The 15,875-nt window shown below is 39.6% G+C and overlaps 1 protein-coding gene across 1 annotated transcript in view; it reads right to left on the minus strand.

Annotated features, from left to right (window-relative positions):
• Window positions 1–15,875, minus strand: part of LOC122795974 (dedicator of cytokinesis protein 2-like) — a 2,887,083-nt gene that overhangs the window by 2,761,988 nt on the left and 109,220 nt on the right. The window contains exon 3 of the mRNA XM_044064456.1: window positions 14,767–14,807. Coding sequence (XP_043920391.1) covers window positions 14,767–14,807 — 41 coding nt within the window. The remainder of the gene's footprint in view (window positions 1–14,766; window positions 14,808–15,875) is intronic.

Below are 15,875 nucleotides of genomic sequence, written 5' to 3' on the forward strand. Positions count from 1 at the left end.
TTGAAATCTATTAGAGAGGTAGTTAGAGATCCAGCAGAAAGTAGAGTTGGAGAGATTAAAGTTAGATAGTTTGGGCAGGAATAAGTTGTAGGAGACAGTGTCAAAGGCTTTAGAGAGATCAAGGAATAGACATGAGACTAATCTATTGTTGTCCCAAGATGAAGAGATACTGTGTGTAAAAGATATTAGTGCTGTGGCCATACCGTGGTTAGGGCAAAAGCCATGTTGAGTAAGAGTGAGGAGATTTTCTTGTAGTAGGTGAGCAAGGAGCTGTTTATGAATACATTTTTCAAGAATCTTTGAAAGGGGAAACAAGATAGCAATAGGTCTGAAATTAGAGGGGTCAGTGGATTTACCTCCTTTATGTAGACATAGAATTTCTTTCGGATTTCAGGGACTATGTTTTCTTGGACTGATCTGTTGATAAGTATGGAAATGCATTTTTTGCTGCAAGTTTAAGGAAGAGAGAAGGTAAATTATCATCAGAAGGGGAACATAGTTTGAGTTTACTGAGTAGAGATCTGATATAGGTAGTGGGGATAGGCTTAAGTGTAAAGGAGGTTGAGGGAGTGGATGGGGGGAAGAAATAGATGGATAGGTATTTGTGACTTTTTTAATTAATTTTTGGATTAGGTTGATTAAGAAGTTGTTAAGAAGTATGGCAGTTTGTAAGGCAGAGCATTTTGGGGAGGGAATAGGTGCAGAGGGTTACCTGGGTGTAGCAGCTTGTGGACAGTATTCCAGAATTTCGTGAGGTTACAGTGGGCATTTATTTCTGGGTTAAGGTTTTTTTTTTTTTTTTTTTGTCGAGGTTGACTTATTTATTTATTTTTTTTGAAAGGTTGCGTACTTCTCTGTACCTCTGGAAATTTTAAGGGAATTTGTGTTTACGCCAGTTTTTCCAGGCACTATCTCTTTTTTGCATGAAGGAGCGAATATCTTGAGTTATCCAAGGTACAAAGTCAGATTTAAATATAATTTTTCTGGTAGGAGCTAGGGAGTTTAGCGTGTTAAGAAAGATGCTATTGAATTGTAGAAAATCTTCTTCAAGAGAGAGAGAGAGAGATTGTGAAGGATGGACCAATTAATAGTGGAGAGTATTTGATTAATGGTGTCAGGGTTGAAACTAGACAGTTTGTAATAATTTGTAGTGATGGGATTTGTACCATTGGTGGGAGTTTCGCTGGAGAGAGATAGGGAGGTGATCACTTAGGGGATCAGGTAGTCTGGAGGGATTGTGGTAGAGACTGGGGTAAGAGGTGGGGATTCAGTCAAGTGTAGTGCTAGTATTAGAGTGTAAATTCAGGTAGGTGGGGGTAGTGATAAGTTGAGAGAAGCCAAAAAGGTTAATACTGGCATTTGGAGAGTCAGAGGGTAGAGAATTCCAGTCAGTGTTAACATCTCCCAGTACAATGGTTTCATAGGAGATTGTATTTGAGATCCAGGAGAGAAAATGTTCAAGGATAGGGATGTTGTTTCCTGGGGGTATATAGATAGTAGCTATGGTTATCTTTTTATGATTGTTCAATTTGCTGTTTAATATGAGTACTTCAGCTAGGTGAAAGTTGGGTAGGGAGAAAGAGGATAAAGGGTGAGTTGGTCTGAGTACAGTATTGCTACACCTCCCCCTTTTTTCAGGGTTCTATTCTGGCATAAAAATATTATAGCCAAGGGGTAAGATTTCATTATCAGATATATGGGGTTTTAGCCATTTTTCAGCGATAGTGAGAGTTTCAAGAAAGTGGATAGATATCTAGGCATGTAGTTCAGTGACTTGTTAAGAATGTTTTGTATGTTGAGGGAGAATATAGTAAGGCTTCTAGCAGAAGAGGAGGTGAAAGTCTGGGAGGAGGGGTTTGGAGGGGAAGGGGTCTCTGGGTTAGGTAGGGAGTGAGGAGTTGGAGGCTGGTCCTGGATTAGAGTATACATCTCCAGATAGTAGAAAATTTAGAATAGGAAGTTTTGGACAGGAGTTGAATAGGTTAAAATAGAGATATTTTGGTTTAATTTTGAGTGAGAGAGGGTTTTGAGAAAATAGCTTTATTTTAAATAGGTGGGTGCCATTGTGGCAGAAAAGTGAATGGGTAATAGGGAATGAGTAAGCTGCTGATAGATAACTTTGTAGGTATGTAAGTGTAGGGGTAGGAGTGATGTAAGTTAGGGTATGATGGTAACAGGTAGAGCTAGAGAGAAAGACATGAAGAGCTTTAGAGAAGAAAATATGTATCATGGTATAATGTAGGGTGCAGGCAGGCAGATATCAGTTATCAGAGTTGTATGATAAGGCTGGAAAGAGGTTAACAGAAATATCAAGACAAAATAGTTATTAGACAGTAGGGACGTAGAGTGGGAGGAGAAATAGATACCAAACAGGTGAGTTTGGGAGGAAATAGGGTGTAGCAGGAGAGAGTGGTAAGGATGGATAGAGTATAGATTCAGAGTATGTGTGGGGATGGGTGGAAACTGGGGTAGGGAAGCTGAGTGAGCCCATGTGGGTTTGACCAAATGGCAGTTAATGGCAAGAAAAAAAAACAATCAGTCAGCAGAGTTGCAGGTAGTGCATCAACTTTAAAAGTTAAAGAATACTGAGTTAGCTAAGGGCAGCAGAGCAAAGGGAAAAGTAGTTACAAGAGGTTAGTTATGTTGATATCTTGAATTATTTGCCTTTCCTTATATTGAAAACGTGTATTTTGCCTCTGATTGTCTGTTCTATTGATTTATTTGCTCTGAATTCATTATTTTGCTAGCTGTTGGATAAAGTAGTATATTTTTACATGCTAGCAAGCACTTGTTTTTACATCAAGAGGTCATTGGATTTTCCAGGTAGTGCACTGGGAGATAGCTTGGTCTGTTTAGGCTGGGGAAATGCTTGAGATTTCTGCATGTAGTTTTATTTGGATGGCTTATTAATCAGTGTATCTTGTTTTAGGACCTTTATAAATTCTGTACAATTAAGTGGCTCTTGGTTCATTTATACAAAGCGATAACTTTTATTGAATAATCACACTTTTAGAAGCTGTTTAGAGTACACTGCTGTAAATGTATCTTTAAGTTTGTTTCTGGTAGCATTTTGCATCTTTTAAGTTTGTTTGTGGTAGCATTTCACTCCAGACACTTCTTTACAGTGCGTTTACATTAGGAGGACTGGGATTATTCATCTAGTGGCAGTAGGTATTTACCTGGTCTAGCTGAGCTGGGAAACACACAAAAGGAATATAAGTATCTTTTTTTACTTCTCTTATATACTGTGAGTGTACTTTAGCTGTTTCACAAAAACAAACTGCATTGTCTGCCGCTGATTTAAGTAGTTAATTGCACTGCATTACATTGTATCTGTTAGTTGTAGGGTTGTTGTAGGTGCTTTGTGTGCTGTTGTTACACTTGGGCTCCAAACCAGCTATTCTACATTAACAAGGTGTTTTTATGCATCCTTGTGGCAGAAGTGTGCTGATCTAACCTGCCTGAGTTGGGGATTACTGGTCGAAGGTTGATTGTGTGCTTTCCTGATTGGTAGTTAGCTTAAAACTTGTTTCTCTTTGCTTGTATTTAAGCCTTGCATTTGTGTAGTGCTGCTCTTCCTGCACTGGTGGTTAGCAGTTCCTTGTATAGGCACAAATGCCTAGAAGCCCAGTTGTTCTCTAAACAGATGTCAGTGAAAACCTTCCAAGCTTTTCTGCTGCTCTAGGAGCAACTCAGTTGTGTACTGAGCAGTATTGCCTTATTGATCAACCTTAGCCTACACAAAGTATAGGTCCCTCTTGCAGTTTCGGTGCTACCAGTACAGTCCTGTCAAATGAACCCATTATTTTCCCTAATAAAACATACATTAAGAGCCTGCTATCATGGATGGGCAGTTTTCCATTATCTCTCTGGCCAACCTGAAATAAACAGACAAAAACTTTATGTGAAAGATGTAGTTACACTATGAAATTGGAGGCAAGACTTTCGCATAAAGACAAACTGAATGCCAAACAGGTTGACAGCACACACACACACACTTCCCACACTAAATAAGGACAAGTAAATACCTACTGCCACTTTATTTAGTTCGTTTATAGGTAATGATGTTAGTTCCTATTTGTAATTTTTTTCTGCCTGCTAACTTTCTTTATTGTCTTTACATTGATCCTGCTGTTTTTGTTGTATTGACTCTCATATGTTGTATGTTTTTTTTTCTGTATATTGTGTGGAGCTTTTCTCCCCGGGCCTCTACTGAAAATGGAAATATATCCAGCTAGACTAGCCCGGTCAACAAATGTAAAATAAAAATAAATAAATAAATAAATAATATACACGGGCATCCTGAGGCAATGTAGCAATTGTCTCTTATACTGTCAACTACTTACTCCTGAAATAAACAGACAAAAACTTTATGTGAAAGATGTAGTTAAACTATGAAATTGGAGGCAAGACTTTCGCATAAGGACAAACTGAGTGCCAAACAGGTTGACAGCACACACACACACTTCCCACACTAAATAAGGACATGACACATAAACCCACATATGTGGAGGTACTCACTAGTAACTTGTCAAAAAATCAAAGACCTCCCAAATGGAAACCACTTACACACATAACGTAAAAAGCAACCACAACACACAATAACACACACACATCGATGTCTCAACAAATAAGCACCACAAAACTTAATATATTGGTCACAGGTGACTCCATTGTGAGACAAATGAATGTTCCCCTCACCAGGCTGGATAAGGAACAGGTTATAGTTAGCTGCCTCTCAGGTGCCAGGATCTGTCAAGTCACTCAACCACAAGTAGCAGTATGATTCTGTCATTGTCCATGTGGGGATGACTGACTTGAGAAGTACCTCACTGGAATATATGAAAAGGGATATGACAGATTATGTGTGGCAGGCAGGTATAAGCCTAGCCTTAAGCAGCATTCTACCTTCTCCAAGGGTAATTCCACAATACAAACAAAAAAATATTGACTTTAACTATTGGCTTAGCTTCTGCTCTGAATCCAAGGGGATTCAATATCTGTCAGCCTAGGGAGACATGGTCGACAGGACATGCTACTTTGCCAGACAGGGTCTGCACCTGTTTCCTCGAGGCTTCCGGATATTAGCAAAGGCATTGGCCACCCCTATTGTGCTTTTTTAGGCAGTGTCAAAATAACCAACCTTCCAACATAACAAAGTCCTGTGTTGATAAACTCAAGGTACTGCTGCTTAATGGAGCCTAAGCAAGAAACTGCACTCCCTGGAAGCAGTCCTCACTTTGGAAGATGCTGACATCTGTGCAGTCACCAAGACATGGTTCAAAAGAGCCAAAATCACCCCTGGTATGCAGGGCTACAATACCTTCCATACATTCAAATCACAAACTGAGCATAAAAGAACCAAAAGAGGAAGTGTATCCATCTTCATTAAGGATAAGTACACCTCGAGACTGGTCAAACAGTATGACTCTCTTGAGCTACTCCATGTCCCATCAACTATAGGCCAAGATCCCTATCACATCATAGCTAGCTATAGGTTCCCCACCATGAAACAGGAAAAGTGTACCACATACCTAGACTTACTGGCCATACAGCTCAACATCCTACTCATGGGTGATTTTAGTTATCCTACCATAGACTGGGAAACATACATGACCACAAACATGCTGGATCAGAGGTTCTTGGACTTTGTTAGTGCAAATACTCTGTAACAGCTAGTCAGTATACCCACAAGGGGCTCAAATGTCCCAAACATAGTACTCATTAACATGGGAGAGCATTGCACCCCCCCCATGTGATGTCCTCCCTGGTAAGATTGCACAATAAATCAGGCTCATTCAATGTAAATATAAGACCAGATACCCCATCAAGCTCAAAAATGCTTAAGATGTTTTCTTCGCAATAGTATAAGAAGTTTCAAAGCCTCCTCAAACACAGAAAACATGGACTTTTATGCAGAGGTGTACACCAATGCCCTGTATAACTACTTAAGCAGTTGTATAGAATCATCTATACCTGACAGGATTAAAACTAGGTCTTGCTAAAAAAAAAAATAATCCACCCTGGTGGACCCCTACTATAAACAGGCTATACAACAAGATAAAGAACCTAATGTCCAAGAACAAGAGGGAACTGACTCAGCAGAGGAAGAAATTCTTCTCTAGCTTAAACAAACAAATTAGAGATTTTGTCAAGTCTTCCAAAGCTAACTACAAAGCAAATATAACCTCAAACTGAGCATAAAAGCTAAGGATAATCACAAGGCATTATTTAACTACATCCAAAATCAAAATGGTAATACCCAGTTATGCACTGAACTGGTTGTGGATGGCACCACCCACACTCAACCGGAGGTAGTAGCCAACCTGCTAGCTGACAGATTTGGAGAAAACTTCACCCTCTGTCCTATCCAGTCATCCCCCAAAGTATACCTGCCACCATTCCCCATGCTATTATCTCAAGAGAGCAGGTTATTTCAGCACTGTTCAAGGCTAAAACACATCATCAGTGAGACCAGAAAACATCACGGGTTGCCTTTTAAACAACTTAAAACATGACCTAACAGACCCACTTGGATCTCTATTTAACCACTGCCTGAGAACTGGCCATGTTCTGTCAGAATGGAGGACAGCAACAGTAACCCCTCTGCACGATGGGGGACCATCAACTAACCCTGGGAATTATGGACCCATAAGCTTGACTACTATCATCTGCATTATGGACCTTATTAACAAGGACATAGGTAATCTCCAAAGCCTGGATCCAACCCAGTTCAGATTTGTTAAATGTAGATCATGCCTGTTCAACATGGCTCACTTCCTAGAGAAAGTCACCAAGGCCCTGTATGAGGGAAAGACAGTGAATAACACCTATCTTGACCTAGCCAAGGCATTTGACACAATCTCCCACTCAAGTATTACAGAGAAACTCTCACAATTGGGAATTAACTCCTCCATTAGCACATGGATAGCCAACTGGCTCACCGAAAGACCACATACTGTCAAAGTGGGTGACTTCACCTCTAGCAAAAGACCAGTCATGAGTGGCATAATACAGGCTTCTGTGTTGGACCCCTTGCTGTTCAGAAATTATTTCTCAGAAGTCCAGGCAAACTTAGATAGCCTGTGGCTCACCAAATTCACTGATGATTGTAAATTGGGAGCAATCACTGAGTCCACCAATGATCGGTGCCAAAGCCACCGATTAAAGCTAAATACAAAAAAATGCATTAGTATTCCCTTTGGGAAAGCTGACATCCTTGCTAACTACATTATAGACAGCACCCACTAAGTGTAGACCCAGTGGTACATGATCTGGGTACTTGGGTTGTTAGCAACTTGAGCTTTGACCACATATCTACAGTACTAAGGAAATCTTTCTCTGTGGCATATCTTATATGTAAAGGCATTGCATCTAGATGTTATAATTCCATTATACCCACTCCTCATCAGACCAATAATTGAGTGCAAAGCTCCCTTTTGCATGTACTTCAATAGACAACTGCAACAACTGGATATACCACAGAGGTTTCTCACCAAGAAATTACAGGGTGCACAAAACAAGTCTTACATGGAAAGACTGAAAGCCCTGTCACTGTGTTCTGTCTCCTGCAGGTTGCTAAGGGGTGACTTGTCCCTTGTTTACAGGGCAGTCTCTGACCTGGCCCTGATGGAAATGCTACACATTTGTAAATCAAACTGCAGGAGGTTCACTCGGTCCAGGGATCTTAACCAAGCCTCTGACATGAGCAGGTCATGCTGAAGAGGTAAATACATCTCCCAGAGACTGCCACTTGTCTGGAACAAACTTCCAGTTCACATGAAACAGAGCCACTCCCTGACCCTATTCAAACATAACCTACATCAGTGGATGAGTGACCACAAATTCACCCCTGGAGTGATGCCCATGTCCATCCTGGACAGAGGAAGTCATTATTAACTACCATAGACCCTTACCTCTGTGAACTTCACTCACCTAACCACCAACAATTTGGTCAACTTGGGATAAATATGTGTGCGTGTATGTGTATTTGTATGAAGACAATATGGATATGGCCATAGCTGTGGGTAAGTGAATATGTGCATGCAAGTGTACTATCTATTGGTAGGATGTGTACATGTGTACTGTATGTGTATGTTTATGTGTATGTGTTGGTGTCTTTATGTGACTAGAGTATGGATATTGCCATAGATGTGGGTAAGTGAATGGGTATATGCAGGGGTATGTTTTATTGGTATGTGTATGCTTATAAGTGTATTTGTATGTGTATGTGTATGAGCAGTGTAAGGATATGGCCATATCTTTAGGTATGTGTATGCATACTGTATATGTATGCGTATTTGTACATGTTTTTACAGGGTATATATGTATTTGTATGAATAGAGTACGGATATGGCCATCACTGTAGGTAAGTGAATATGTACATACAGGTGTATGCTTTATTGGTAGGGTGTGTGTGCATGTGTACTGTATATGTACATTTATGTGTGTGTGTGTGTGTGTGTGTGTGTGTGTGTGTGTGTGTGTGTGTGTGTGTGTGTGTGTGTGTGTGTGTGTGTGTGTGTGTGTATATATATATATATATATATATATATATATATATATATATATATATAGAGAGAGAGAGAGAGAGAGAGGGAGAGCGAAATATATATATATATATATATATATATATATATATATATATATATATATATATATATATATATGTACAGATAGATATGTATATGTATATGTTTATGTGTTTGTATATGTATGAACATAGGATCATAGGATCATAGGAGGTTACTAGGCTAATGACCCTGGAGCCCTTACAAGCCTAGCCAAGAGTTTATCCCCAAAAAGAAACCTCAGTCAGCACCTGTCTCCCCTGTAAATGAGGGACACATGTGGAACCCCTGGGACAAATTTGTGGTCCCCATCCTCTCATCAAGGTTGCACTTGAAGAGGGTCAGCGAGGTGCTCTGTTTGACATGTATGGGAAGTCTATTCCAGAGAAGGGCAGCCTCTGGGAGACAAACCTATCTCTCCAGCAGGTTTTGTTGATGTTGCATATTAGATTCAAGCCTTTCAAGCATGTAATGCGTGAGGTGTTAGACCTATGGATATGGAGCATTTTTAGTAGGGCAGGCTCCAAGATTGACTTGTAGGCAAGACACAGATCACCCCTGAGCAATCTGTATGATACCAAATAGAGTGATAGTGATTTGAGCCTGTCCACATAGGACGGGTGTTGGAGGCCATGGATTCTCTTTGTGAGGTATTTCAGGGGCCTTTCCAGTTGGTGCAGATATTTGGAGAGGTACATACCAAATGGAGCATTACAATCAATTATTGGTCTAAAGAGGTAATAACATCTTTTTTTCTGGATGCAATCCTTTTACTTATGAGATGAATCAAGTGAAAGGCTTTTTTTACCACTGCTGCTACATGCTGGTCGACTGTGAGGTTGTTAAGAACCTGAATGCCCAGGTCTCTCACCACAGGCTGTGTGCTTAGGGGGTTGCCATTGATCTGGTAATCAGTAGGGGCCATGTTTTTGCCGTATGGTGTGATAATGCATTTTTTGTGTTTAACTTGAGGCATGACTTTGACACCAGTTATTAGTTGCTGTGAGACCCTCTTGCAGTATGTTAACATCATTTGGGGAGTCAATGTCAGCACCCAACTTACAGTCATCTGCAAACTTGCATGGACCTCTGAGAAGTAAATGCCAAACAGTAGGGGTCCCAGGACAGATCCCTGGGGAACTCCACTAGTGACAGGTCTGCTATCAGAGGTGGAGGCACCTATTCTGACTTTGGGGGTCCTCTCAGTGAGCCAGTTCGCCATCCACCTGATGTGATAGGGATTTATGCCAAGTTGTGTTCGTTTTTTGATGATCCCTGAGTGGGGGATTGTGCCAAAGGCCTTGGCCATGTCAAGGTAAGCTGTATGCACTTATTTTCCCTCATCCAGGGCCTTGGAAACAGTCTCAAAGATGTCAACCAGGTTCAAAAGGCAAGTTCTGCCCTTGACGAATCCAAACTGGGTGGGGTCAATTGCTTGGAGATTGCCTATGTCCTTGTTTATGAGATCCATAATAATATGTTCCATGGCTTTACAGATCAGACTTGTCAAGCTAATGGGGCGATAGTTTCCATCATCAGTAGTGCCACCACCTTTCTGCAAGGGGATGACAATGGCAGTTCACCGCTCTGCTGGAATGAAGCCTGTACTTAGGTTGTGGTTGAATGGGGTGCTCAATGGCAAAATGAGTTCTTGCTTGAGATGGTGCAGAATACAGCCTGGGATACTATCAGTCACCATGGAAGCTGTGTTCTTTGCCTTGGATAGGGCCTTTAGCACTTGATCTACAGAGATGTGAGGTGCGGTACAAGTATCAGTGATGTTGAAAGGGCTTTTGAGTGGACTGGGGGGGGTAAATTTGCATTGAACTTATCTGCTAGCAGGTTGGCTAAGTTAACAGGATCTGTATAAGTGATACTATTAAGTAAAAATTCAGGACAAACCCAGACTTTGCCATGGAGGTTCCTGATGTAACTGAAGAAAGCTTTGTGGTTTCCATTTGTTTCAGAGGCTAGTTTCAATTCATAATTGGCTTGGGAGGCTTTTACTAGTGATCTAATTTGCTTGTTGAGGCAAAGAAGGGCATTTTTCCAATTTGGAATATGTTCCATTTTACCCTTGGGCAATAGTTTCTTCCTTTTTTTGTAAAACCTGCTGACAGAGAACGTCCACCAAACAGGTTTGTTTCCTTAACGAGCAGGTTTTAGTTCTACTGGGTACGGCTGAGTGCATACAGTTATACAGGTGCTTGTATACTGCACTGACATATTGCTCAGCCTAGAAGGGGGCTGTGGTGTGAAGCTACAGATACCCTACCTTAGGAGGTTGTAGTCAACTTTTGAGAAGTTTTTTTGCTTGATTATGGTTGGGGGATTGTGTGAGATAGAACTTCGAATGAGACAGTCTGATGATCTGATCTCACCAGGGAAGAACATACTATGAAAGGGGTGCTGCAGTCACCCATATTGGTGAAAACCAAGTCCAGAATGTTATCTCTCCTTGTGGGGGATGAGAAAAGATAGTCTAGTGCATTAGAACTGATGAAGTCAAGGAATTGTTGATTGAGTGCATTAGTGCAGGATTAGTTCTCCCAGTCTATGGTGAGGTAGTTGAAGTCACCAAGGATCAGAGTGTTAGAGGGTACCTTAATGGAGTCAAGTAGATTCAGGTAAGAGGAATGGATATCCTGAGTCATGGAGAGAGGTCTATAGCTGGCTATAACTTGGATGGGTGTCTTGCCAACTGTCAGTTGCACCTGGAGTAGTTCTAGTGCATCATGCTGGCAAACCAGTCTGGAGGTGTGCCTGTCCTTAAAGAAAACAGAGACTCCACCACACTTAGTCTTCCCAACTCAATTTGGGCTCAGAATGTGTGGATTGAGTATAGCCTGGTAAGGAAGGGGTGCTCTCCACACTCCTGAACCAAGTTTCCATGACCACACAGACATCGGCATCTTCCAGTGCAAGGAGAGCATCCAGTGAGTGCATTTTCAGATTAAGGCTTCTAGCGTTAAGCAGCATGACCTTCAATTTGCTTTTTGGCAAATCTTTTACGTTTGAAGATTTGTCTTTGGGACATTGCCTAAAAAAGGCACAATGGAGGAGGCAAGAGCCTTGGCCAGGATCTGGAAACCCAGTGGTGACAAGTGGAGGCTATCTTTGGCAAAGCATCGAGGCCTGTTAACCATGTCATCTCAGGCAGTCAGATACTAGATCCCCTTGGAATGACACCAGAAACCAAGCCAATTGTTGAAGTCAATCATTTTTCTGTTGGTATTGTGGTGACATTCTTGTTGAAGGTAGGATGCTGCTTAGGGCTAGGGTCATACCTGCCTGGGACACATACTCTAAGAGCTTAATCATGTCTCTCCTCATATAATCTAGGGAGGTACATCTCAAGTCATTCACACCAACATGGACAATGACAGAGTTGCACTTGTACCTGTTGTGGAGATACTTAAGTGCGTGCGTGATGTGGTGGATTCTGGCACCAGACAGACAACTGACCGTGACCTTCCCCTTATCATTCCTGGTGAGGGGGACATCAGTGTGTCTCACAATTGAGTCACCAATAGCTAGTACATTTGGTTTATTGTTATATCTTGTGGGCTGTGATGATTTATTGTTTTGCCTTATGGGCTGTGTTTGTGAGACACTGGTGTGTTGTCTGCTGTGTGTGATGTGTTTGGAGTTGTGTGGAGTCTTTGTGAGTGTGTTTTGGAGGTTCCTGCTGTTTAGGTAAGTTTTTATTCAGAACCTCTGCAGGGGTGTGTGTGCGTTGTGCTTGGCTATGTGATGTGTATCTTGTGGTATTTGTGCTGACAATCTCCCCTGTATGGATACGGCCATAGCTGTGGGTAAGTGAATGCGCACTTTATGTGTATGTGTATGTGTATTTGTGTGTACATTTGTATTTGTATGTGTATGTGTATGTGTATGTGTGTGTGTGTAATTGTATGAACAAAGTATGGATACATCCATAGCTGTGAGTAAGTGAATGTGTTCATACAGGTATACTCTTTATTGGTAGGGTATGTGTACTGTATGTGCATATATGTATATTTTATTTATTTATTTATTGAATTATTTTATTGTATTTTCCATGTTACCCAATGAGGACAAGTTCTTTTTCAGAAAGTACCTGGATTAATCCTGAAAACAGAAAAAAAAATAACAAAAAAAACAAGATAATCACGGCAGAAATACAGATAGAGATAATATTTCACAATTGACAATTGCTAATTTAGCAATTTTACTGTAGGTTGATATCAGTGATTTTAATGAATATGTCTTCTTCCTAAGACTATTATGCCATATATAAGTTTAGGAATAATAAACTTTCAGGATATTTCTTCTTTAAAAATGGAAATAAAGCTGGTCATAGACAATAAAATGCTGCATTTTTTCTGTATGTGAACATCTCAAATAGCATTTTACATATGTAGTGCAAATAACAGGGGTGACTATTAATGGAGACTAAAATGTATTTCCATTGAGAGGCAAATTCATTACCACCAAGTATGTCTTTTATTGTGAAGTTTACAAATGATAAGGATGATTTTAGAGGATGGTCACCAAATAAATAATCTCATTTTTTTTTCATGAAAAACTGTTTTTTGTGCAATCCAATTTCTTGAATGATATTTGGAGTTCAGTTTATAGTTTCTGAAGGGTTGTTACAGAGTGGAATAAAACTAAATCATATTCATACAGGATTAAGGTGATTCCAGTAGTGACTATGGTAATGTTATTTGTATAAACTGAAATAAGGGGCCCTAATATAGATCTCTGAGGGAGCTAAGTATTTGTTAGGTGCAATGAAAGTGGAGGAAGTGTTTTGCCAGCTAACACTTTGAGTTCTATTGTGAAACAGAAACTGAACCAGGTTAGGACAGTATCACTGCAGCCAAAGGTCTCCAGAGTGCTAAACTGCAACTGATGGTTAACCGTGTAAAATGCCTTTGAATAGTATAGCAATATAGCAGTTGTAGACTATCCAATATTCTAATTTGAGGCAATATGCTGCAGTAGCTTATAGAAAGCTGTAAAGGTGCTATAACAAGTTCATAAAACCACATTGAAAATGTGAGATTAAAAGAATGAAATATCATATTCTTAAAAAGAAATAAGTGAATCTTACCTGTGATTTTATATGCTTATAATTCCCATAGTGTATCCACACATGCAAAATAAAAAACGATTTTTTTCAGGATAAAAAACTCTGTACGCAATCCCATGGGGTTATATGTAGTAAATGTAAGACAGAATTCAAATGATGGTGAATGAGTGATTGGGACTAAAATGCCATATTCCAAGAAAATTTCATAATCTTCATGCAATCAGACAGCCCAGTATTTTCCTGGAACAATGGAAAATTAGTGTCCTTGACTTTCATATATTTTGATTAGGAGATTTTAGTATATTTTTGTACTGTAGTTTACAACTTTTTGCATATCTCCTTCTTTGAATATCAAGATAATCTTAGTGCACTTTTAGGTGACTGGGACATAGCCTTCACTAAGGCACCTATTTAGTGAGATAGTGAGTGGGTAGGAAATGTAAGGAGCAAAATGTTTTAGACAGAAAAGAGAAAGAGGTAGGTGCTAATCCACTACCATTCATTTTAGTAATAGTTTCCTTATAGTGGCGCTCTTCACTTGCTGAAAGAAGAAAGACAGTTTACTCTGTTGTAACATGGTATTGGACCAATAAAAGAGAAAATAAACAGATTTCATACTGCATCTGCTCTTGGTGAGCAACTTGTTATTCTGGCACTCATAACAAAGACTTCATTAAATCGGAAACCACAAGGCACCCACTAGCATTACAAAATTAACTTCCAGGATATTTGACATGGTCAGAAGTTCCGAATTTGGTACCCATAATGTCCAGTGCTTTCATCCCGGGGCCAAACCAGCAACAAGTGGTTTTATACAGTAATAGGCTACATCTGCTAATATCATATTCACACCTTAGACATGCAACACTTCAATCAAACAGCTGCAGGTGTCCTTGTAGTCAGTATTATAGAAGCATTAGTTAACACCAATTCCATACAGATTAACACTATTTTTCCTTTAATATTTTATGTTTAGTATCATAGATAGATATAGATATAGATATAGATATAGATATAGATATAGATATAGATATAGATATAGATATAGATATAGATATGCCTAAATATCTTTCTTTTACATACTTTGCATATGTCTAATAAAATTCTAAAGTACCTTACCCGGAAAGACCTGTTCTTCAGAGTATATCCTTTGTACCATCCTAAAGGGAAGAAAACAAGCAATATTTAGAAAGAAGAAGAAAAATTCTGTAAGTCAAGTGAAATTCCTCATATAATGCATCACAATACAATAAATAGATGAGATAGTATTCAAGAACTACATTTTTTTCAAGGTATCATTTTGGATACAGCAAGAATGAAGACATTAATTTCAACATTATTTTTTTCATCAGAACAGAGGTGTGCCGTCTTTCCAGGTTTACTATGTATTCTGACATATATATAGGTATTGAAAAAGAATTAAGAATGGCTTCACTTTTGCAGATCTGTGATATTCTTTTCCACCACATATGAGAGAATCATGTCCAATAATGTAATTTTTTAAGCAGGTTCTAACTCCAGCATTGCACACTGAGGGCTATCAATCTAGTGTCATTACCTCATTCTACCCAGTATAGGGAGAGCATTTGAGAAGGCCAATCAGCTTAGTTTCTGCTACTCCTTTCTCTCTTTCCTTTCTCTCTTTCCACAAAAAAAAAAAAAAAAAATGTATCTGCTTTTACTGTATTTGTGTTTTTTCCTACTTTATTTTGCTTTTGCGTCATCTTAAAAGTACTCAATTGTATTTATTACTGCTTGGTGTAACTCATTCTAAGCCTTTTAGTTTAAGCACCTGGGCTTCAGACCAGTTTTACATTAAGAAGGTTTGTGGTCTGCACTGTAGTAGCAGAACAGGTAGCTTACATCCTTCTAAGTTGGGAACTGCTGATTGAGGGCTCAGTGTCTGTTATTCTAAAAGTGTATTAATTCTGGTTTAAGCACTTGGGCTTGAGGCCAGTTATTTTACATTAAGAGGGTTCGTGTTCTGCACTCTTGTGGGAGGAGAGGCTGGACTCTGTCCTTCTGAGCTGGGAATTTCTGGTTAAAGGCTTATAGTGCCTGCATATTTGAACTGCTTCTTACTGAAATTGGTACACCTTGTTTGCTGTAGCATAGACTAGATCCAGGCCTGCTGAATCTAGCTTTGTTTGTATAACTTGAGCACTAATCCAGGCATTCTTTAAAGTATTCAGTTGTATTTATTACTGCTGGTAGTAACTTGATTAAAG

This window comes from Protopterus annectens, chromosome 2.part2, assembly GCF_019279795.1.
Source record: "Protopterus annectens isolate FY-2018-M chromosome 2.part2, PAN1.0, whole genome shotgun sequence".
NCBI lineage: Eukaryota > Metazoa > Chordata > Ceratodontiformes > Protopteridae > Protopterus > Protopterus annectens.